General features: G+C 38.3%; 1 protein-coding gene across 1 annotated transcript in view; it reads left to right on the forward strand.

Moving 5' to 3' along the window:
* The first annotated feature begins 3862 nt into the window (after nt 1-3862).
* Nucleotides 3863-25541, forward strand: part of lmbrd1 (LMBR1 domain containing 1) — a 203421-nt gene continuing 181742 nt past the window's right edge. The window contains exons 1-4 of the mRNA XM_036583441.1: nt 3863-3884; nt 7011-7232; nt 13727-13869; nt 20148-20324. Of these exons, the coding sequence (XP_036439334.1) occupies nt 3863-3884; nt 7011-7232; nt 13727-13869; nt 20148-20324 (564 nt within the window). The remainder of the gene's footprint in view (nt 3885-7010; nt 7233-13726; nt 13870-20147; nt 20325-25541) is intronic.

Below are 25541 nucleotides of genomic sequence, written 5' to 3' on the forward strand. Positions count from 1 at the left end.
TGGGGAAATACTACACACAGAAATGTACCATACAAAAATAAATGTATGTAAATGTGTTTCTCAAATTCTTTTGAAAATGTATGAAAATAAAATCCTGTCTAACAGAAGTCAGTACTGTTTAGTTTTATCTGTAGCCTCTGTTTAAAGTACACACAATTAAAAAAATATAACAAATACGAATAAATGCAATATGAAATTTTCAAACATTGCGAAATACATTTTGAATTTTTTTCCACATGGTGTAAGACACTTTCTCTACTGGTAAACAGACTCAGCCCCTTAAAATCCCAGACTTATTACATACTAAGGCTTTTTATTTAGGGACTTCAATGCAAACTGGCTGAGCTATTCTTAGACTGTAGAAGTGTGTAATAAAACTTTGGGTCCAAAGGTGGGCTCTGGCCATTTAAGGGGTTGAAACTGTAAAAATGTACAGAAACAGGTTGAATAATCTTATAATATGCTTACAACAGTTTCGTAATGAGAAATATTCAAATTATTAACTACATGGAGGATGTTTTTTTACTTGTTTAGATAAGAAGTGTGAGCTAAGAAGTGTGAAGTTTGGGAAATCTGCTTTATCTCAACCAGACTGTGTCCACGGCGAAGAAGCCAGCTCCTGTTGCTTGTCAGTGTTGAGCTGCACCATGCGAAATCTAATATTGATGGGAGTATTAACAGGATTCGGGCTCTCAACAGGGCCTGTCTGAAACAATGGACATCATTAGTCTCTTCGGAGACCACTGGATCCTCAGCTATTGACTCCTCAGCTCCTCAACCCGGACGTGAGACGGTGTTTCTTCTCAAAGTACAGTTTTACAGATCAATAATAAGCTCAGTAACAGAGAAAACAATCCATAATTGGCTTAAATATATTCTGTTCTTGTTTGAAGGTGTAAGAAGTAATAAGCGCAGCACGAGGCGTTCTGGAAAGCAGCTGACGAATGTTTTTTCGGTGCACAGTATCACTCCAAACTGATTAAATTCAGACGTATAACCATGAATCCGCAAGAAAAAGGCTCTATTTGAGAAATAATACATCTGAATTTACTCCTTTGCTGCTAAACAAATTCACAAACTTATAATTGGTTGTAGTTGCTGATGGTGCACTTCTTGTTGGACAGGCTTGGAAGATAGATAGACTGACTGTATTATAAACTTACCAATCCTTTCTTTAGAAACTACCCTGTAGGTCCACCCAGGGGCAGAGTTGGTGGTTCTGGGGTTCTGGGCAAAAGACAGCAATGGCGCCCCCTGGAAGCGCATTTTAAATTCTGCTCTGAGCAAAAAATGGTATCTTGTCTAATAAAAATATGTTAAATCTACTCAATATGTCTAATATTTACCATTATGAGATGATTGTGCGCTTATTATATGATTATCTGTCTTATTTCTAGACATTTTTCTCTTGTTTTGAATAATTTTATTAAGTAAGATTATTTCACTATACTGGCAGATAGTTTTGCAGGTTTCAGGCACATTTCTTAAAACAAGCAAAATTATCTGCTAATGTAGTGAGATAATTTTACTTGATTAAAATTACTTGAAACAAGTAAAGAAATAAGGAAAACAATCTTAAATTAAGCTTACAACAATCTCAACATGAGAAGTTTTGAATTTATTGACTGTCGTTGCTGTCCAAATAAAAACAAGTATCTCCAAAATGGTAACTTTACAGGAGAAGGCAAAAACACTCTTACCTTTCAATGTAAGTCAATGTAAAGAGGTTTTTATTTCAAGTGATTTAGAGCATTTCTATTGATCCATTCATCATTACATGTGCACACAATGTAAAGGCCAGCTGGAGTGTTGAAATGAGGCAAAAAAATAAAATAAAAAAAAATGGAGATACATGGTTCTCTTTGAACAGTGACGATATTTAAGATAATTTTATTTAATAAGATTCCTCCTTGGCTCCTGGAAGGCTCCTGAGTAGCACAACCATCTACACTGAACAAAAAATGCTTTCAAGGCAAGAGTAATCATCTTATAATCTAGTCCTTTCTATTTTCAGATAGGTGAAAGAACATTAACCTTATCTAGATCGCTGTACTGGTACCAGCAGACTTCCATTTAAGCGTTCACAGCATTTTTTATACATCATTTTTATGCATCAAAGTGTTCAGCAATATGCTGATGCAATGCACCGTTAGAAAGCTTGAAATCTCAGGATTTGATTCTCACAAACCATTTTATGATCCGTTACTCACAGCAGTTGCGATCGCCTCATTTACAGGATCGGCACCGAATGAGCAAACGCTAACAAACCTGTGTGTCCTCACCTTCAGAGCCTCACCGCCTCCACAGAGACACCATAATCCACAACAGGTGGTCTGATAACACGGCAAGAGTCAGAGATCAGTTTAGAGATCTGTGAGTCAGGAGGAAATAAAGTCCTCCGTTCTAGACTCTGTTACTCTGAGTCAGTAATTCAGATGGTTATTCTGACTGTTGAGAGTGTTTCCTCTCAAACAAGACCGAGATCATGACTATAGCCCAGCGTGTGAGGGAACAGCGCCCCCTTTACTTTAGAAACGCCGCTTCAGGAACAAATGAGGCCACAGTTAACAGGTTAAAGATTATTTAAAGAGCCCATATCCTATATTTGTAGTTTTGTACATGGGGTTTGTTTTAGACATTTGTGTTGGTTTTTGTATTAAAAATAGTCAGGGGTCGGCAACATGCGGCTCTTTTACTGCCCTGCTGCGGCTCTACAGCAGAATTAGATTTGTAGGTAAAAGCAAAATAAAAGCAAATTTGTAGGTAAAAGCAAAAAAATCAAACATTGAGAGACATTTTACAGAAACTGTTCTACTTTTGAGGAAAAGTTTCCTGCAAGCTTAAAGCAGAGCAAAGTAAGTCTGTATTTTTGTCTGCGTATTCATTTACATTATATTTTTATTCTATACTAATAGATCAGCACATACTGAGACATATTTACAGCCAAGATGGTGAAACATTACTTCAATAAAATAGACATAAAATGTTGTGGCTCCCAAGGTGGTTTGATTTTTGTTGAAAGGACAAAATGGCTCTTCTTACCATTGGAGTTGAGTGAAAGTAAAAAAGTGTATACATCACTAGGGGGATACACTATGTGTCCAAAAGTTTGTGGACACCTGCTAATGCAATGTTTCATTTGAAATGAAGGTGCTAATAGTGAGTTTGTGCTGCAGTAACAGCCTCTGGAAAGGCTTTTAGACTCATCCCAAAGGTACTGGATGGAGCTCCATCACTCCAGAGAACACAGTTCCACTGCTCCACAGCCCAATGCTGTGGGGCTTTATACCCCTCTAGCCCTGGGCATTGGGCATGGTGGCTTTAGTTGCTCCAGAGCGTCCCATTCCGTTGGTCAATGCTTTTCTATGGAGATTATACAAGCAATGTGTGCACGGTTGTCAGCAATGGATGCACCTTAAAGTAACTGAATTCACTGTCACGACACTTCTGGGCGTATTGTTGTTACGATCCTGGGGGTGTGTGGTGTTTTGTTTTATGGTCTCTCTTTCTCGTTCATCACCCATAGGGTTAATGTCTGGAGGACTCTGATTGGGTACAGCAGGGGGCGCTCCAGCTACTTATGGGGCAGAGATGCACTGCAGAAAGGGAAGGGCTGTTCCAGTGTTCCAGTTGCCCCCTCTTAAATAAGATCACATATGCACTTGACCAGTTTAAAGCTAGATTTACAGGCTAAGTACTTTTTCCTACAAGATGGTGCCTTTAACTTGAACAAGTTAAAAGAAATAAGTGCTGATAATTGGTCCATTATTTGTAGTTTGTAGTGTCTTGGTCTGGCAGCTGGTTGGTGTTGGCATACTTTTTATATATGACCTTAATTCACCCCTAGACATTTGCTGTCGCAATGAGTGGCAATGAGTGTAAAGGTGCACCTAATAAAGTGGCCAGTGATTGTATAAACATCTCACAACATAAAGTATCCAGTATGTAATACAACATTACCAAGCTTTCCCAGATACACACTGCTTTTTATGCTGTTTAGCATTGATAAAAGCAATAACCCTCGAATGAAAGAGTCATGACTTCAGTTTTGCTGTGTTTCAGATTTACAGGAAATTGGAAACTGAGTCAATTCCCTAGAGGGAAAACCACATTAGGTCAGCTGTGATGTCCTTATAGGAAAACAGTGTGCACTGCAGCAGTGTGTACTTAAGAATAGGTCATAGTTTATTGTTCCAGAGGTCAAACAATGCAGGAGACAGTATTAGAAGACCCCATATTGTTCTGTAGCTATTCAAAGTACCTCATAAATCTCTCTATATATATCACTTTTTCTTTCTGTAACCAGAAAGATATGGATTAATACACTTTCCATACCTTGCAGACTATCTCAGCGAGGGAGCTAATCCTGCAGGAAACAGTTCACCACACTTCAGATCCATTCACTGCGCTGGGTAAGGTCAAAGTTAGGTCTAATAAATTGTCTTTAGCCGTGGTCTATCTTTTTTCAATCAGTGAGGTGTAATCAGAGTGACTCAGAGTAGTTTGGTGTGAAATGGTTCTGATGTCTTTACAGTGGTGGTGATAGGAACCAGGGGTCGCCATGACTACAACACAGATATAGACATTTTATTTACTATCCAGAACCACCAGTGAACCTACACGAGTCTTCTGAGTTTATGATAGGAATATCTGATGATGGTGATGATAGGAACCAGACGTCCACCTCTAAAAGCTCCCTCACAGAAAGTTACTACATGAAATGGTTATGAATTCACTGCCTGATGACTGAGACACTGTTTTATGATAGTTTTGAGAACTTAAACTCCATTCATGGTGGAGGGATACATAACATGCAGGGTGTTGTGAGGCAAAATAGTCCCCAAAGAAAACTTATTATTTCAGATTTTCCACTATTTTCCATCATCAACATTCCATACAAACTCAGAAGACTCGTGTAGGTTCACTGGTGGTTCTGGATAGTAAATAAAATGTCTATATTTGTGTTGTAGTCATGGCGACCCCTGGTTCCTATCACCACCCCTGTAAAGACATCTGAACCATTTCTCACCAAACCACTCTCTCACACACTGAGTTATGGAGAAATTGTGAAAAAATTGGTGGAGTTGCTGTTTAAAAATGAGGGAACCTTGTGACAGAGGTTTGGAGGATGCCAAATCTGCGGAATGTGCTTCCTTATAAAGAGCTGCTTAATGGATTCGAAACAATCTGGGCTCAGTGAGCGCTTCCCAGGACACCGTACCACACGGGTCATCTGTTTATACCCCACGGTGGCTGTGAGGAGCACGCTGACATGCGCCTGGCTTCAATTCATCTGAAGGTGAAGTCCATTCAGTGATCTGTGCTCATCAGCCTCTTTCTCAGGGACGATGAGGGGGAGTGACTCTATTGGCCCTCATCAGTGACTCCTCAGTCATGTGCGCCGAGTCATAACTGCTCCTCAACCACAGCTTCTCAAGCCTGTGCTGAATCAGGCCTTCATCTCTGAAATAAGACACAGACAAGCTTTTATCCACACACTGCAAACCATCACACCTCAGCAAGTGAAGTCATCATAAATCGAGCCAATATATCTACTATTTCTCAAGGTTAGACTGTTGTTAGCTTATTATAAGATTATTTAACTTATTTCTAGACATTTTTTATTGTTTTAAATCATTTAATGTATAAAATGTTTATAGTTACGCCTGTTGTGAAAAATGTGCTTGAAATAAGTAGCATTATCTGCCAGTACAGTGAGCTCAATTACTTCATAAAATCACTTAAAATAAATGAAAAATGTCTAGAAATAAGTTAAATAATCCTATAATTTTTCTACAACCGTCCAAAATTTGAAATATTAGATATTTTGATTAACACTTGTAAAAAAGATGGCTCTTCAAGGGTTCTTTGAGAAAGGCAACGGTTATATTTAGAACCATGAGTTCTATATAGCGCATGGTTCTGCATAGAACCTTTTTCAAAATATACCATACCATATACAGCACATTCTTCATCAATCTAAAGAACCATTTTACCATGCAGAGAACCATTTAAGCATACACTCTTGAAAAGGATGGTTCTTCAAAGTTTCTCCTTGGTGAAAAAGAAGGTTCTATACAGAACCAGGAATGCTCAAATAACCCTTTGCATGCTTAAATAGTTCTTTACATGGTGAAATGTTCTTAGATTAGCGGAGAATGTGTTGTATATGGTTCTATATAGAACCTTTTTGATACAATAGAAAAACCATTTTTGGTGCTACATAGACCTGTTTTTGAAAAGGTTCTTTATAGAACCATGTACAGCACATTCTCAAGAATGCTTTCACCATGCGAAGAACCCTTTAATCATGTAAAGGGTTCTTTGAGTGTTCATGGTTTTATAAAGAAGCATTTCCTTCATTAAAGAACCCCTGAAGAACCATCTTTTCATGAGTGTATAGATGATTCTGTGTACAACTCTGCAAGAACCCTTAAAGAACCACCCTTTCTAAGAGTTTTAGTTGAAATATCTAATATTTTGAGATGGTTGTAGGAAAACTATAAGATTATTTAACTTATTGCTAAATATGTTTTATTTGTTTTAAGTGATTTTAATCAAGTAAACTTGTCTCACCGTACCGGCAGGGAACTTTGCTTGTTTTAAAAATGTGCATGAAAAAATCAACATTATCTGCCGGTACAGTGAAATCATTTTACCTAATAAATCACTTAAAAGAAGTGATAAATATCTAGAAATAAGTTAACTAATGTTTTAATATTCCTAGAACCATCTCAAAATTAGAAATATTGGCCACACTTTATTTGGATAGTCCATTTTGTAGATACTTAATTTACTTTTAAATTACATTCAACTAAATATCTACTAAATTGGCCATAATTTTCTTTAACTCTAAAACTGCTCTAATCATAAACCTAACCTTAACCTCAACCCAAAACCTAAACCCAACCCTCACCCTGGTCCAAATCCTAACCCTGACCTCAACCCAGAACCTAAACCCAACCCTCACCCTGGTCCAAATCCTAACTCTAACCTTAACTTCAACCCAGAACCCAAACCCAACCCCAACCCTGGTCCAAATCCTGACCCTGACCTTAATCTCAACCCAGAACCTAAACGCAACCCTAACCCTTGTCCAAATCCTAACCCTGACCTTAACCCCAACCCAGAACCCAAACCCAACCCTCACCCTGGACCTAGCCCTAAGCCTGGTCCAAATCCTAACCCTGACCTTGACCTCAACCCAGACCCTAAATCCAGCCCTCACCCTGGTCCTAGCACTAACCCTGGTCCAAATCCTAACCCTAACCTTAACCTCAACCCAAAACCTAAATCTAATTCCCACCCTGGTCCTAGCACTAACCCTGGTCCAAATCCTAACTCTAACCTTAACCTTATCCCAAAACCTAAACCCAACCCTCACCTTGGTCCTAGCACTAACCCTGGTCCAAATCCTAACCCTGACGTTAATCTCAACCCAAAACCTAAACCCAAACCTCACCCTGGTCTGAGCCCTAACCCTGGTCCAAATCCTAACCCTGACCTTATCCTCAACCCAGAAACCAAACCCAACCCTCACCTTGGTCCTAGCACTAACCCTGGTCCAAATCCTGACCCTGACCTTAATCTCAACCCAGAACCCAAACCCAACCCTCACCCTGGTCCGAGCCCTAACCCTGTTCCAAATCTCCACCACTGTTTAGAATCCACTGAGTGTCAACTGTAGTGGACTACCAAAATAAAGTGAGACTGAACTAGTAGATATTTTAACGAGATTTAAGATGATTTCATTGACAAGATATCATTTTTTTGCACCCACATCTTTTCTCCTCCGTCTCGTGGTGAATCTGTAAATTGAGCTTTTCTTTATGGTGTCATCTTCCCAGAGTGACCAGCTCAGCAAGTCCTTTCATTGACATTCATTCTACATAATCGGACCGTTCTCGTTTTTTATTCCTAATTAATTTTTTTATCTCTTCCAAATGCGTCGGCTCTCGCCAGGAGAAGAAGCGCCGTCAAGATTTAATGAGGATAATTACAAGTGGGAAAGGTGTGCGTTAATAATGTCCTCAGCGAGATAATGCTCAGGAAGGATGACAGACGGCTTCTCCAAGCAGAGCGCCACCAGCAGAAGACTTCTTAAGGACTTCAGCACTTCAGAAATAAGAGATTTGGGCATTAGCAACTCATAAAGTAAAAACAAAGGATTGAAATGAAAGATTACCGGAATGTTCCAGCTGTCGGTTTGGTGTAATTGGCTCTCTGTAAGCATTTAATATGGAGAACATACCTGTAAGTCATATATCAGCTGTTTATTTATTATTGCTGTTTTTTTGCTTCAGCAAAATTGCATAATGTGTTTTGTGAGTGGACTTTTCTACCGAAATAGCTCAAAACGTGTTTCAACAGTAAAAAAAAAACTACAAAAATCACAACATGTTCAGATCTTTAATTAGATAGATAGAATAATACATTAATAGAGATAGTAATAATCTAAATGTACACACAGTCATCGTTTATAGGGTATTTTATATCGTGAGGAGTCTGTCCCAAACACCAACCCCTCAATTTACACTTGGGAAAATGGTACATCACTATAATATAATAACACTATTCACTATTTGGGGTTTCCACCATTTTGTCGTGGTGTCCAAAACCATAGGGCAGAAGATCCAGTGTACTCAAACAATCCCACAATGCACCGCAATAAGCAGTGTACAACCAATGTACCCTAGTGGATATGGGATACCCATAATGCACTGCATTGTTTATAGGTAACGAGCAAACCTGTATTACGCTAGTGTCCGAAATCATTCACTAGCATCACAAATTCTGTTCCCTGTAATGGTGCTCTATATAGTGATCCAGGTGAAGGAGGCAGTGATTAGGGGACCATTTTAGACACAGCTAGAGTTTTAGTCTGTGGGTGGGGCATTGTTTTAGCCACACCCCTCCCTCTCCCACGCTTCCCTCTCCCACATATTAATACAGATTGGGGGAAGGACATGCTCAGGAAGGAAGCCCATATCGCATACTTGCTTGCTGTTTAACCCCCTTTTCCAGTCTTGAGTCTGCAAATCCTTATAGTAGGAGGTGTGTAGGTTGCAAGTGTGGAGTGGCCTTATTTGGGCAGCTCAAAACAAGCAGAGCTCGAAGCACAGGCAGATTAAGGAAGAAGCAGATCCATAATCAAAAAAGCACAAAGGCTGAGCAAGAATCAAAACGAGGAAACGATCAAACACAGTAACAACAGCTAGGAAGTCAAGTAAAGAAAGAGTTGGCAAACTGACATGGAAGACAAAGACGTACATGAAGGAGTCTTCATGAGACCAGGATCACTTCCCAGGAAGATTTCAAGGAGAGGGCATGCGTCAGGCTCCAGGCCTTGCGGGCCAAAACACTGCAGACTTCAGCTCACTGCCTAAATACACCAGATTCAGCTCATCAGCTGATCAGCAAGACCTTCATGAATTGAATTTAGGTGATCTCCACAGCACTTTGGCCTGAAAGGTCCCCAGTTTGACGTGCCTGAAGTCGAGCATCCCCAAAGTGGGAGACATGACAAAATAGACAGCTGCAGCTTGGTGTGCACAACTATTAAAGACATTAGAAGAATTTTGAAGTATTAAACATGTTTACACCCATTTCATCTGGCTCTAGAACCTTCTACAAGAGCTCCAGGAGTGGCCTTCTCAGCTGCCATAGCGATAAAGCTTGTGCAACACATTGTTTCCGTTTAAGTCAGTGTTTTGCTATGTTTTTTTGGGGATGAAAGACAATGATATGCTCTTAATAATTAATTCCGATAACTGCAGAAAGTCCGATTTTGTCAGTAATCCGATCAACATGTTTACATGCACTTGGGTAATCAGATAACGGGGAAACTCCAGGTCTACATGAGTCAGACAGTAATCAGATTTCTGCTTTACAACCAGCCAATAAACTCACAGAAGAAAACGTGACGTAAATGCAACATAAAACTCAAACTTCATGAGTGTAAAGAACAACATGTCATTTTACCTGAAAATATGAACATACATCATCTAGAAGATGAAGAACATTTAAATCCTTCATTTTGTCAAGCATGTATTCGGCGACGCTGCTCGCTTATTTCCGGTACCGCAATCTGTTTTCACACATGTGCAGGCTGAGAAGTCCGAAAGAAATCAGAGTAAGAGTTCACATGCACTTAGAAATCTGATTACTGAGATAAAATCCAGCCTCTTTAGCAGATTTCTTAATCAGATTTCTAAACCTTACTCCTATCTAAGAAATCGGAGTGTGCTGTTTACATGACCATTTGAGTAATCAGATAACTGCAGAAATCTGATAAAACCTAATTAAAATTTCAAAACTTTAATAAGCCTGGCAGTTACCACAATAAACAAGGCTGAAGAAAGATGTGTGGATCGAGAAAAAATGCTTCATTGGTGTCAGAAGTAGGTATAGTAGCCTAATATCATGCTACAGTAAAAATATTTCTCCAAAAACAGCTGTAGAGGTCCAAATTATTAGGCCAAAAACTACTTAAAAAGTAATTTGTGCATTTATATGTGAGGTTGATGGTAATAAACCTGAAAGAATATTTTTTTTTCTGCCAAAAGCCCAAAATCTTCTCAAAACTATCGTAAAACAGTGTCTCAGTCATCAGGCAGTGAATTCATAACCATTTTATGTAGGAACTTTCTGTGAGGGAGCTTTTAGAGGTGGACGTCTGGTTCCTATCACCACCACTGTGAACAGCTCTGACTTGTACGTTTCTCTCGAACAGAGCGTTTCACACCAAACCACTCTGAAGCACTCTGTTTACATCTTAACCACTTAATTCAGCAGAAATTTGGTGTGAAAAGTTGGTGGAGTTACCCTGTAACATACTGCAGTACAGTTACAATATCATAATAGTATGTTTAGTACAATAGTGCAGTTGTTTGAGCAGTTTTTTTTACAGCACAGGGAACAGAAGTGGTTGTTCTATGGCGTCACTCCAAAGAACCCGTGATGGAACCTTTATTTTTACGAATGCGCCTTGACAATTTTACTTGCACTCCATTGGCCGGCCCGCGGAATTCAGTAATTGATCTTGAAGCGTCCGAGGAAGAAGTGGCGCTGATTAAAAGAAGGATTTAATGGTGTCTGTGTCACTCGGCCTGGAACTTGGCAAGCCGAGCCCTTTTGGAGGTTTGATCTGGTTACAGGATGTCGTCCAGAGTTACGGCTGTGAGGACAAGAGAACGTTCAAGTACTTTCCTTTCCTTCTTCTCCTCTCTGTTTGTTTGTCTCTTTTCGTCCTTCGGCCCGTCTTTCTGTCCATCCATCTGTTTATGTATTGATCCAGCTGTCTGCGTATTGCTGCCATCCACATCGTGGCGGAAAACATATAATAAATCAATGAATTACTTCAGAAGTGCTTGGCTAAGGAACAAAAGCCATCAGAGATGGATGGTTCCTGCCAAAACATCCTCTCACTGCCCCACTTGGCTGCCCCGCCACAAAAGTCAAAGGACCTGAATGGATTAGCACTTAAATCAGAGACATGGGGCGAGCATCAGGTCGTCTTAACTGAATTAAAGCCTTTGTGGAGGCCTGCTTAGGCTCTTGATGTCAGAATGTGCAAAGCATAAAACCCCAACAGAGTGAATTAAGCGTTTGAGGACTGTGTGCACTGTGCATGGACTGACCACTCCTTTAAAGAGGACTGATTAAAATCTCATAGCAGTGGGAACAAAGTCATTCAGACGTCTGGTTCCTATCACCACCACTGTAAACGATTATGACTCACCAATTTTCTCTGGAACAGCACGTTTCACGAGAAGCCGCCCTGAATGACTTTGTTTGCATGTTATTAAATTATGAAAAATTTTGGGAAAATTTGGAGTTTCCCTTTAGACCTTCACTGTAAGAGCAGTACTGAGAAAGATAAGACTGCTATAAGCTAAGGTAATAATAATAATAATAATAATAAATAAATAAATAAAAAATATATTTTTTTAATAATATCAATTTATGTGTATATATACAGTGTATATATTACAGTATACTAAACTACATATACTGATAAACACTTACATAGGAAGGAAGCTCGAACTGTTTCAGTATTGTGTGTCTTCTGTTCTCTAATCTTACAATTAATTAGTTCATTCTAATTGAAACTTTAAATTACATAAATATACCGTACAGTCTACACAACTCTCATCACTAAAGAAGTACACACAACACAGCTTATTATTATTATTATGATTATTATTATTGATAATTGTATCGAATTTTAATTCCCCTTGTAATTGTTCATCTTTTGTCTTTACAATGTCAAATGAATAAAGTGATATTATTATTATTTTTTTTTTTCACACTATTTCAGTATTAAGAGTATTAAGTATCCTAAAGCATTCAATACCCTTAATAGTATTAATAAATAATAATAATAAAAAATCAGATTATTTATTATTGTTATTGGTATTGTTGGTATTGGTATTGGTGTTGTTGTTGTTGTTATTATTATTATTATTATTATTATTATTATTATTATTCCTTTGAGAGTCGTATTTAAAAAGCCATGTTGTTTTTACTTATTAATAGCATTGTTTTTATTCTTTGTACTGGTAATGTTTTTATTTTGTATCATTTTTTGAATTGAATTGCCATTATTAATTTATCATTTATTGGTGTTTTAATGTTTTTTCTTAGTGTTTTATTTAATGTTGTTTATTGGTGTTTTAATGTTGTTTATTGGTATTTTAATGTTGTGTATTGGTATTTTAATGTTGTTTATTGGTATTTTAATGTTGTTTATTGGTGTTTTATTTGATGTTATTTATTGGTATTTTATCTAATGTTGTTTATTGGTGTTTTATTTAATGTTGTTTATTGGTGTTTTAATGTTGTTTATCGGTGTTTTATTTAATGTTGTTTATTGGTGTTTTATTTAATGTTGTTTATTGGTATTTTAATGTTGTTTATCGGTGTTTTATTTAATGTTGTTTATTGGTGTTTTAATGCTGTTTATTGGTATTTTAATGTTGTTTATCGGTGTTTTATCTAATGTTGTTTATTGGTGTTTTATTTAATGTTGTTTATTGGTGTTTTATTTAATGTTGTTTATTGGTGTTTTAATGCTGTTTATTGGTATTTTATTTAATGTTGTTTATTGGTGTTTTAATGTTGTTTATTGGTGTTTTAATGTTGTTTATTGGTATTTTATTTAATGTTATTTATTGGTGTTTTAATGTTGTTTATTGGTATTTTATTTAATGTAATTTCTTGGTATTTTAATGTTGTTTATTGGTGTTTTAATGTTGTTTATTGGTATTTTATTTAATGTTGTTTATTGGTGTTTTAATGTTGTTTATTGGTATTTTATTTAATGTTATTTCTTGGTATTTTAATGTTGTTTATTGGTGTTTTAATATTGTTCATTGGTATTTTATTTAATGTTATTTCTTGGTATTTTAATGTTATTTATTGGTGTTTTAATATTGTTTATTGGTATTTTATTTAATGTTGTTTATTGGTGTTTTAATGTTGTTTATTGGTATTTTATTTAATGTTGTTTATTGGTATTTTAATGTTGTTTATTGGTATTTTAATGTTGTTTATTGGTGTTTTAATGTTGTTTATTGGTATTTTAATGTTCTTTATTGGTATTTTAATGTTGTTTATTGGTATTTTATTTAATGTTGTTTATTGGTATTTTAATGTTGTTTATTGGTGTTTTAATGTTGTTTATTGGTGTTTTAATGTTGTTTTTTGGTGTTCTGCTGATGTTCAGTGTTTTTTCCCGTCACCCTCGGCGGTGAGGCGGGTCACGTGAGCGGCGCAGTGTTTGTTGCAGGAAGTGAGCACAGTCCAGTGAAGATGGCGTTGCTGACCGAGTCCGTGCTGGGCTGGTCCATATTCACCGCAGTGCTGCTGGTAAGACCCCGGACTAACTCCTCACTGAGGGGGTCCTCAGCCCCCTGTGTAGATAAACCCGCCCCGCGGCTCCGAAAACCGAGCCGTGAACCCAGTTCACTGTGGCTAAGCTAACCGAGCTGACTGAGCTCTCTGAGCAGAGCAGAGCAGAGCGAGCAGAGCGGACCGACTGTAGAGCGGACCGAGCAGAGCGGACCGACTGTAGAGCGGACCGAGCAGAGCGGACCGACTGTAGAGCGGACCGAGCAGAGCGGACCGACTGTAGACGGAGAGTAAAGACCCTCCTGTGTCTCGCCCCTACAGCGACGGGGCGGGGGGGTGTATTATTCAATAAGGCGGGGCCACGAATTCATATACTGAGACTATGAATTACTGTATCGAGGCTACAAGTTAATATATCGGCCCACGAACTTGTGACCTCAATGTAATAATTTGTGTACTCAGTATAGTAAATTGTGGCCTCATGGCAACAAGTTAATATGTTGGTCCACGGGTTATGAGAAACTTTGCTTATGGCATCAGTATAGTAATTTGTGTTCTCAATGTAACAAATTATGGCCTCAATATAGTAACTTGTGCCCCTAATATAGTAAACTGTGGCCTCAATATAGTAATTTGTGCTGTGTACTCAATATAGTAATTTGTGTGCTCAACATAGTAAACTGTAATCTCAGTATAGTAATTTGTGGCCTCGGTATAGTATATTGTAACTCAGTACAGTAATTTGTGGCCTCAGTATAGTATATTGTAACTCAGTATAGTATATTGTAACTCAGTATAGTAATTTGTGGCCTCAGTATAGTATATTGTAACTCAGTATAGTAATTTGTGGCCTCAGTATAGTATATTGTAACTCAGTATAGTATATTGTAACTCAGTACAGTGATTTGTGGCCTCAGTATAGTATATTGTAACTCAGTACAGTGATTTGTGGCCTCAGTATAGTATATTGTAACTCAGTACAGTAATTTGTGGCCTCGGTATAGTATATTGTAACTCAGTATAGTATATTGTAACTCAGTATAGTAATTTGTGGCCTCAGTATAGTATATTGTAACTCAGTATAGTATATTGTAACTCAGTATAGTATATTGTAACTCAGTACAGTAATTTGTGGCCTCAGTATAGTATATTGTAACTCAGTATAGTATATTGTAACTCAGTATAGTATATTGTAACTCAGTACAGTAATTTGTGGCCTCGGTATAGTATATTGTAACTCAGTATAGTATATTGTAACTCAGTATAGTAATTTGTGGCCTCAGTATAGTATATTGTAACTCAGTATAGTATATTGTAACTCAGTATAGTATATTGTAACTCAGTATAGTATATTGTAACTCAGTACAGTAATTTGTGGCCTCGGTATAGTATATTGTAACTCAGTATAGTATATTGTAACTCAGTATAGTATATTGTAACTCAGTACAGTAATTTGTGGCCTCGGTATAGTATATTGTAACTCAGTATAGTATATTGTAACTCAGTATAGTATATTGTAACTCAGTACAGTGATTTGTGGCCTCAGTATAGTATATTGTAACTCAGTATAGTATATTGTAACTCAGTACAGTGATTTGTGGCCTCAGTATAGTATATTGTAACTCAGTATAGTATATTGTAACTCAGTATAGTATATTGTAACTCAGTACAGTAATTTGTGGCCTCAGTATAGTATATTGTAACTCAGTATAGTAATTTGTGGCCTCAGTATAGTATATTGTAACTCAGTACAGTAATTTGTGGCCTCGGTATAGTATATTGTAACTCAGTATAGTATATTGCAGCCTCAGTATGGTTATCTGTGTCTCAGTAGCCACGCTTTTTAAAAATGAATCACTATGTTGTTTTGGGGCATGTGTCAGGCTCCAGTCCCCGCAGGCCAAAAATCTGCAGGCTTCAGCTCACACCTGATTTGGCTCATCAGCTAATTAGCAAAGCCTTCATGCACTGAATGCAGGGCGTTAGATGAGGGTAACCACTGATCTCTTTGGCCCAGAAGGTCCCCAGTTTGACATGCCTGATTTAAGGGCTCCGTACTCAGCCGCTTCGCCTTGAGTTCACTCTGTAAAACACCAGGACAGCAAATGTCTGATGTTTTTCTTTTTTTAAATACATGTGCTGTATGTGAAATAACAATGTTTTGTGATTTAGTTTATAATGTACAAGTGTTTGACCCTCTGAATACAAAAGCTGCAGGAAATTTAGTACTAAAAACATCTTAAATGTAGTCAATATATCAAATATAGTCTATAATGAGACTGTTGTAAGACGTTAATGAGATTATTTAACTCGTTTCTAAAAAATGATGGTATGAAACTGTAATTATGTCTCGTTTCAAGAAATAATGAAGATCATTTTGCATATTTAAAGAAATAATACTTCAAATGAGTGCAATAATCGGACACTTTCACAAGATAAAATAACTTAAATAAATAAAGGATGTCTAGAAATTGGTTAACTAATCTTATAATATTCTTACAACAGTTGCATAATGAGAAATATTGGATATATAGTATAGATTTAAGATGTAAACAGAGATTTGCTGAATGTGCTCCACCGCAGATATTGCGATATTTTGGAAATATCACATTGTTGGCTCATTTTGGACTTGCTTGCCTGCTTATGTCTCCTCCTCTTTCTTTTAAAACAGCATTGATTCCTGGTTTTCAAACTATTTTCAGTGGACCTCCCACTAATTCATTTCTCCTAATGAAACAACAGCTGAGACGAAGTCTGGCAGCTTCGGCGATCAATACCAATTGCTTGTTCTCGCCTTAGTTGGGCTGAGATTTTAAACGGGAAGTTAAATGTGTGAACTTTCCCCCCTCAGCCCAAAGCAGAAGTCTCTATTTAGCCATGCAGGCTGCCGCCGGCCTTCGTTTGCATGCACAGCCTTGTGCTGTGATCTGGCAACCCGGGCAGCCAGAGGCTTAAGTATGTAGGCCTCTTAATTGATCCTGTCTGAAAATGGCATCCGTTGATCAGAGGCAGCTGGTTTTAGCAGTGCCCTCGTCACTTATGGGGTGTGTGCCTGGAATATGACCTCGCTGATCTTCACCTCATCTGTTCCGAGCGTTTAATTGCTGTTTTAATGAAACAGGTCCGTCCGGAACCGTTCTGTCCCCGAGGAACCCGCGGAATTAACTTTATTTTCTAGAGAGAAGAACAAACGCAAGACGGTTTGACCAAATATATATTTATTTAGCACCGAAAAAAGTGACATCATAACAATAGCAGAACCTCATATAGAACCGTTTTCAAAAAGGTTCTGTATAGCACCACGCCAGAACTGTTTAAGCATGAATAGAACCATACAGAACCTGAGGTGGGCGATATGGCAAGGTGTATTATCCTGATACTTCAGTAAGGTTTTTACAGTACACAGCTTCTTGAAAATGGTTCTGTATAGCACCAGAAAGGGTTCTGCTAGTATTACGATGTCCGCTTGTAACCCTTTTTGGTGCTATATAGAACCATTCTCAAAAAGCTTCTGTGTAGAACCATATACAGCACGTTCTCCAATAAACCTACAGAACCGCTTCACCATGCAGAGAACCATTTAAGCATGAAATTGTTCATTATAGAACTCATGGTTCTATATAGAACTCATGGTTCTATATAGAACTGTTGGCTTTACTAAAGAATTCTTGAAGAACTTTTTGGTGCTATATAAAACCATTTTCATTCTGGTTCTGCATAGAACCATATACAGCACGTTCTCCATCAGTCTGCAGAACCATTTCACCATGTAAAGAACCATTCAATGATGAACTGGTTCTACATAGAACTCATTGCTCTAAATAGAACTGTTGCCTTTACTAAAGGACCCTTGAAGAACCATCGTTTGTAAGTGTGTAGGTATCAGCTTCAAGAATGTAATGAAGGCCCCCTCCACAGGAAATAATAACAGTAATAATAATAATAATAATAATAATAATGAAGCATTTATTTATAATTGCAGTTTAATATGCACATAATTCTCTACTCTTATGATTAATATAGTTAAGTCTAATTAAAACTTTTAATAAATAAGTGAATATAAGTATCACTAATAAACACAATACAGCTTCTTTTTCTTATTATTATATTTCAAACTGTTATTATTTGTTTCAGTTTGTCTGGTGATGTTTTTTCTGCTCTTGTCGTCTTGGTGTAAAATGAATCATGTGATTTTATTATCATTATTTCTTTTAAAATCATATGATGATTATTATTTTTAACATTCGTATTGCTGATGCCGTATTATCACTGCGCAGTGCTGGTGTTGGCAGAGCGGCCGTGGGTTAGAGTTCGGATCCTTTCTTGAACTTTTGCTGCTTTCATTTCTGAAAATGAAGAAAACAGGAAATCTTGGTTGCGTAAATGCAAAGTGTGCAAGTCTGTTTTCGCTGCACTCGTGAACTGATGCACTTCAGTGGTTTTGCTTTTAATTCGCTGGAAGTGTTTTACGTACTAGAGCCCACATTTATAGAGCGTCGTAGAGCAGAGTGCTGACTCAGGATCAGATCCCTCTCACAGTCACAGTGACTTTAATGGCTGGAACTGATCCTGGATCAGAGCTTTTAATCTGAGACGCTGCCCTGAATACGGGCTGCTGTATAAACAACAACATCAGGATAAACACAGGCTGGTAATTTACTCAGCAATTTATATCATATAAAACCAGCAAAGAGCTGCTGAATTAAAACGATTATGATTGATATACATCAGCCTGCACGCTTTCCTCTCCACAGTAAATTCAAATGGACAGAGGAACTGCTTGTTAAAGGAGAAGTCCACCATTTTTTTTTTTAATTTCTGCAAAATTCAGTGTTTGAGATGTAAACAGAGTCATGCTCCAGTTAAAGTATCTCTCCAGAAACAGCTTTAGTGGAAGTGTGAAAGTATCAGGCCTCAAAAATCCTTAAAGGCTAATTCCACCCATGTAATATTGATGATGTCTTTACAGTGGTGGTGATAGGAACCAGGGGTCGCCATGACTACAACACAAATATAGACATTTTATTTACTATCCAGAACCACCAGTGAACCTACACGAGTCTTCTGAGTTTATATGGAATGTTGATGATGGAAAATAGTGGAAAATCTGAAATAAGAAGTTTTCTTTGGGGACTATTTTGGCTTAAAATGCTCTGCATGTAAATTTGATTGCAAAAGTTTAACACATCCTCTACAGAGAACACACTTCTGCACATTTTAATACACCATAACTGTTTATTTACTGAATTTAACATGTTGGGGAATAAAACAAAATTGTGATCTGCACAAAAGTTATGGCACATTTTATATTTTATTGTTGTTTTTTTTTTATCTCAGTATGTTAAAAATGAAAAGACATTATGGAAATTTTTTTATTAACATTTTCAGAGAAATGCAATGTTTTATATCTTCTCTGTAGAGTCAGTGGGTAATTTGACAGAAGTCTTGCATACATCTTCTGTATCTATATATCTATGTATCTGTATATAATCTACTTTTTCTGGCTTGAGACTTGAACAAACTGTGTCAGACTGCCTGTAAGTTGTGGTTGTGTTGTACATGTCAGTCAGTTCACGAGCTCCGTGTAAAGTGGTTAAATTTCTCCAGCTTAAACTTGTAAAGGCAGCAACGCATCGTTTTTAGATCGAGCAGTGTGAAAGAGTAGTTTTCTGTAACAATGTTGTTTTAACAAGTTGTAAATAGGGGAAAATTAATGGTCACACTTTATTTAGATGGTCCCTTGTTTTGCTCTACAGCTGCTTATTAATATTAACAAACTTTCTAATTCTAATTTCTAATTATTAACAAACTTTCTGGAGATACTCGGTTGATTATCAACAACATTGTGGTTAGGATTAGGATTAGGATTAGGGTTAGATTTGATAGAATCTTCCACACGCTACTTCAAGTTCAGTTGCATTTAATAGATAATTAGATGAATGTTAGTTGAAGATAGACTGAGCAACTACAGTGGACCATCCAAATAAAGTGTTTTTAAATGACCCTAATAACACGGCTTGTGAACTGCCTGTAGATGAGTTGGACCATTCAGAAGCAACAGTGTATCCATGTTCTGTATATGTGACATCACAACCATGATTTCAGACCAGAAAAGTCAATATTCTGGAAATTAATTTAAAGAAAATGAAAATGGAAAACTGAAAATTGCATTTAAATCGTCCAGCCCTATCGTGCAGTTTGAATATCTCCCTTTTTCAGATTGTAACTTTGTTATAAATGATGAATCTTTCAGCTCTGTTCATAAGATTAAAGAACTTTTTATCCTCACCTTCTAGGTCATCCTGGCCTTCTGCTGGGTCTACATTCGGAAATACCAGAGTCGGCAGGAGAGTGAGGTCATCTCCACCATCACGGCGATATGTGCTCTGGCCATCGCACTGATCACCTCCGCTCTCCTCCCAGTGGATATCTTTCTAGTGTCCTTCATGAAGTATCCAAATGGCACTTACAAGGTACGATCATTTTTGTGAATGAGTTCAACATCTTGAGGCTTGATGACGGTTAAGTGGCCGGACGCGATGGTGCAAATAGGGCTGGGTAATGGCTCCTCACAGAGGAAGCCTCTCCGGAAAAATGCTCGCATTATGCAGTGGAATGTGTAGAAGTTCACGTTAGAAGTTATCCACAGCCTTTACATGAGCACTCAGAGACCCTTCATTCATTTGATTTACCTTCATTACCAGCTTCCATTCTTCCTCAAAGAATCTGCAGACACTCCAAAGTCTTAGAAGCTCGTCGTCAACCAGCTGCTAAGCCAGTCTTAGAAGTTGGTTGATCATTTTCTGAAGTAATCAAACACATTCAGTGGTGTTGAGGTCTGGACTCTGGGGTGGTCAGTCCATCGTTCAGCTTCTTTGTCTGATGTGTCCGTCTCCTTTTCTCAGTGAGGTTCTTCTTGATCAGCTACACATCCTTTCAGACCCACAGCGCTGAGTCGTCTTCTCACAGTGGAAGGATGGACAGAAACACCTGTGGATGTTTTCAGATCTGAAGCAGCTTGATTTTCTCCTCTCTCTCAGAGATGAAAGCTTTAAGTGCTGTTTATCTGATGGGGGCAGGTTCTTCCAGGTGGTTGTTAGGAGCCTCATTTTCTCTGGAGATTTTCATAATTTGAACTCCATTTTTTTAAACTCCTGTTTTTTTTCACTTATTTTCTTTACTTTAAGCAGGTGGATGATCTTAAATCTAATCTCCTCTCCTGAAAAATGAAACACTCTACTTGTACTACTCAAGTTCTATATAGAACCACGAATACTTAAAGAACCCTTTCCATGCTCAAATGTTTCTTTGCATGGTGACATGGTTCTTTAGATAGAGAATTGATGGAGAATCTGTTGTATATGGTGGATGGTTAATGGTTCTGTATAGCACTAAAAGGGTTCTGCTGTTGTTACAATGTCAAGCTTGTAACGATAGAAGAACCCTTTTTGGTGCCATATAGAACCATTTTCAAAAATACAATACAACTCTATCTCCATATAAAGAACCATTTATGTGTGATTTTTTTTTTTTTATATAGTTTTAATGTACTCATGGTTCTAAATAGGACCATTCCCTTTACTAAAGAACCTTTAAGGAACCACCTTTTGTGTAGTTTTTATATTAATTATCATCTAAAAAGGGCTTATGTATGTTGTGGAAAATAATTATGACATATAAATACTAATATAATATTCCTCATGGTATTATCCTTCATTTCATTAATAATAACCACAGTAATGATATTAATAAAATAAGAGTTCAGCAGTTACTCCCACCTGGGAACCCCTGTATCTGCAGCAGAGCTTTAATCAGAAACCCAGGAAATATCTGCTGCCTCATTTTCCTTCACTTTCAGGCACTGTTTATGTGAGAAGGAGCCAAGTGAGATTGTGGGGATCAACAAAAGAGACAGAAGTGCTTTTCCTGTCCTACTTACTGAGCGATTCTAGATAACGATCAGTGCGGGGACCGGTCAGCTTGCAGAAGTCAAGCCAAAACCTGACCTCATCAAAAAAAAGAACTCCTGAACAGATTTTATTCCTTAAAATGGCAGTGAGGCTTGATGAAATATTAACAGAAATAAAAGTTATAGGCACATTTCTCTACCATACACTCTCAGAATAAAAGGTACTTAACTCTCAGTGTGGTGGAACCCTCAAGGAAATGTGTTCACCTTTAGTTAGGGAACGTAACTGTACCAGAATCCATTGCAGTTATAAACCGCTTTTCCACTGGATGGCACTAGCTTGACTTGACTTGACTCGCCTTTTTTGGGTCTCCATTAGGTGCAAATTTTGGTGTCACCTCCTGTTGAGGTTCCAAGCGAGCTGAGCTGATACCAAAAGGTGACACAGAAAAACTGAAGACCGCTGATTGGAGAGAGAGAGAGAATTCACTATCACTCACTATCATCCTAAACCAGGGGGCGCAACCCGAATGTTAAGAAGAAACATTTTGTCCTTTCAACAAAAATCAAACCACCTTGGGAGCCACAACATTTTATGTCCATTTTACCATCTTGGCTGTAAATATGTCTCAGTATGTGCTGATGTACTAGTATAAAATATAATATGAATGAAAACACAGACTTACTTTGCTCTGCTTTAATCTTTAGCTCAGCTATAACCGCTTTTCTCGCATCTCCAGCAGAACTTTTCCTCAGAAGTAGAACAGTTTCTTGTAAAATGTCTCCCAGCGTTCGACTTTGTACAAGACTGAAGTCGCTTCTCATTCGCCAGCTTCTTGTTTGAATTCTCTCGTTCCACCTTAGATGGTGCCTGAGGTGCCAGAATGTAACTGTTGCACCGTTAGAATGGAGGTTAAACGTGTCAGGAAACCAGCTGGAGTGATTATAAACGCAAATAAGTCCATTCATCTCCAAATTTTCGATGTTCATCTTAAATCTCTCTCTTTGCCGTTTCGTTGGCTGCTATCTAGACAAGATTGTTGTCTGCCAGCAGTCTGCGCTGATCTTCAGGGTTAAAGGGTGAATCAGCAGTTCTGCATTAACTCCAGAGTTTAAGACCATTTATTGTTAAACTGTGTTGAACGATCAGCAGAGCTGCATCTTTTCAAACTGCAGCTAACACAACGTCATTGTACAGCCGAACGCGCTTGGAGGAGAACATAAACTGCCAGTTCTGCTACGTCAGCTAACAGACGCCTGCGCTGGCTAGCACAGCATCGCGCTGAGTGATGAGGGGTAGAGGGGGGCCATCCTTACCCACACAGAAAGAGTGAGGACAACTGTGCTTTCTTGGACTCCCGGCCACGGACGGCTGTAGCATCACCAGGGATCAAACTCGTTATCTGCTGGTGATGGGACTAACGCTTAGACGGTCGCACCACTTGGGAGCCCGTTAGCGTAGCCTCTTGCATCTCCTTTGAGCAACCAGAATCGTCTCGTTGTCTCAACTCTGAACATCAGCCACTTTTGAGCAAAGTTTGTCTCCTTATGTCACAGCAGTTCCATGCGGCATCGCTATGATGACCAGCTACATTGAGGGGGCGCTATATCTACAGTGGAAAAAGAAGCAGCTGGTACCGAAAGTGAGTTGAGTCGAGTTCAGACATACCATGTGGTGGAATAGCAGCAAAATAGTCTTACATTGCGTTAGCTCCGCGTCTCGTGTCTCGCCTCCAGCATTTTTATCTACACATGTATACATTAATTGTTCTGTTTTAAACCTTTGGGTTATTTAAAGGTCTAATTACACACCTTTCCCCTGGGGAGAACATATTTAAGGTGCACAGTTGGGCCTTAAAATCGCTGTTGTACCTTTTGATTTACTTTGTTGGTACCTTAATGAGCCATAATGGACCCGCGCAGCACCTTGTTTCCTGACAGTGTAGTGCTTGGGACGGATCTTAAGCCACGTCCTGTGTGTTAGGAAGAGGCTTTGGGCTTTGTGGATCTCGATTTAGAGTGTGCCAAATGCCAAATGTTCCAGCCAAGACCTTTTTTTACTTAGAATTGTTTTGGTTATTGCTTCAGCTGACAAATGGAAAGGTTTTCAGGGCGATTCGAACACCCCACAGTACTTTCAGTGTGGAAAAGGAAAACATAAATAGAGTGTAAAGCAATAATTAAAGCCTATGGAGACGGAAGAAAGAGAAACGCTACTTGAGACCAATTCTTCAGCAGCACCACTGTGGAGTGAGCGGAGGAGACAGGTGGCCTTTGTTGAGAAAGGGCGATTTGTCGGGGGGAGGGAGCTCTTCAAGTCTCGAATAAACACAGATGATACATGAATAGATTACAGCCGAGATCCTCTCTTTGGCTTTGGTAGTCACTGTAATCCGTTTTTCTAATGTGCAGATCAAATGTATCGTTTCCATCAGTTGAGTAAGCAGGCTTAATGGCTGAAGGAGCCTGCGCTGGCAAACAGATCAGCAGTGCGGCCTGTGCACCTGGGCCTGCGTTCGGTTCGCCTCTGAAGAGATTATTGCGATGATTGACAGGTCTGTGGGTTGCCTCATGACGATGCGCTCCCTTACTCTGCAATCGAAGACGTACTGCGGTGGTAGGTGGGGTTGCAGGGCTGCCCGAAACTTTATTACATCAGATCTGCTTTATTTTCTAAAAGGCCTCTTTGCTCTGCACAGACTCGTCTCAGGCGATGCTTTCAGATTGACATGTCTGACAGCAGTTTGAAGAGAAGAGGCTTTGGTGTTTGCGCTAACTGAAGCTGTTTAGGCCACTGATATCGTGCTGCTCAGCAGGGGTACACGGAGAAGACTGAGTTTGGAAACAAATCCCAAAATTTGCTTCTTTTAGAAAGATATTCAGATGTTAAATACGTCATATAAGTAGCTATGACAAAAATGTGGCCCAGTTCGACATACGGGACTGTTTTACGGAAATAGAAAGGAGGTTATACTTTATATTAGCAAGCATCTAAAGGGGAAGTCCATCACATTTTCTAAATTTCTGCATAATAAAGGGGTTAAGATGTAAACAGAGTCGTTCAGAGTGGTTTGGTGTGAAACGCTCTGTTCTAGAAACTTACTGAGTCAGAACTGTTCACAGTGGTGGTGATAGGAACCAGACGTCCACCTCTAAAAGCTCCCTCACAGAAAGTTCCTACATGAAATGGTTAGGAATTCACTGCCTGATGACTGAGACACTGTTTTATGATAGTTTAGAGAACTTAAACTCCATTCATGGTGGAGGGATACATGCAGGGCGCTGTGAGGCAAAATAGTCCCCAAAGAAAACTTATTATTTCAGATTTTCCACTATTTTCCATCATCAACATTCCATATAAACTCAATAGACTCGTGTAGGTTCAGTGGTGGTTCTGGACAGTAAATAAAATGTCTATATTTGTGTTGTAGTCATGGCGACCCCTGGTTCCTATCACCACCACTGTAAAGACATCTGAACCATTTCACACCAAACCACTCCGAATCACTCTGTTTACACCTCACACACTGAATTATGGAGAAACTTTGAAAAATGAATCTAATTCCACTTAATAACTCCTTAGTAAAGAGAACCAAGTCATTTGTAAGTGATCTGAGAAATGTGCCAGAAATGCATTTATATGATGGTAAGGGTTGTATGTTAAAGGTCTTCTTCTTAAATTTGTCATTAACTGTATGTTCACTAATGAGTTGAATGTTAACTAACTTTAATCATGTAGTTGCAAGCAAGTAGAAACAGTGTGCAAATGATAAAATACATT

The sequence above is a fragment of the Colossoma macropomum genome, unplaced genomic scaffold (assembly GCF_904425465.1).
Source record: "Colossoma macropomum unplaced genomic scaffold, Colossoma_macropomum, whole genome shotgun sequence".
Lineage (NCBI taxonomy): Eukaryota > Metazoa > Chordata > Actinopteri > Characiformes > Serrasalmidae > Colossoma > Colossoma macropomum.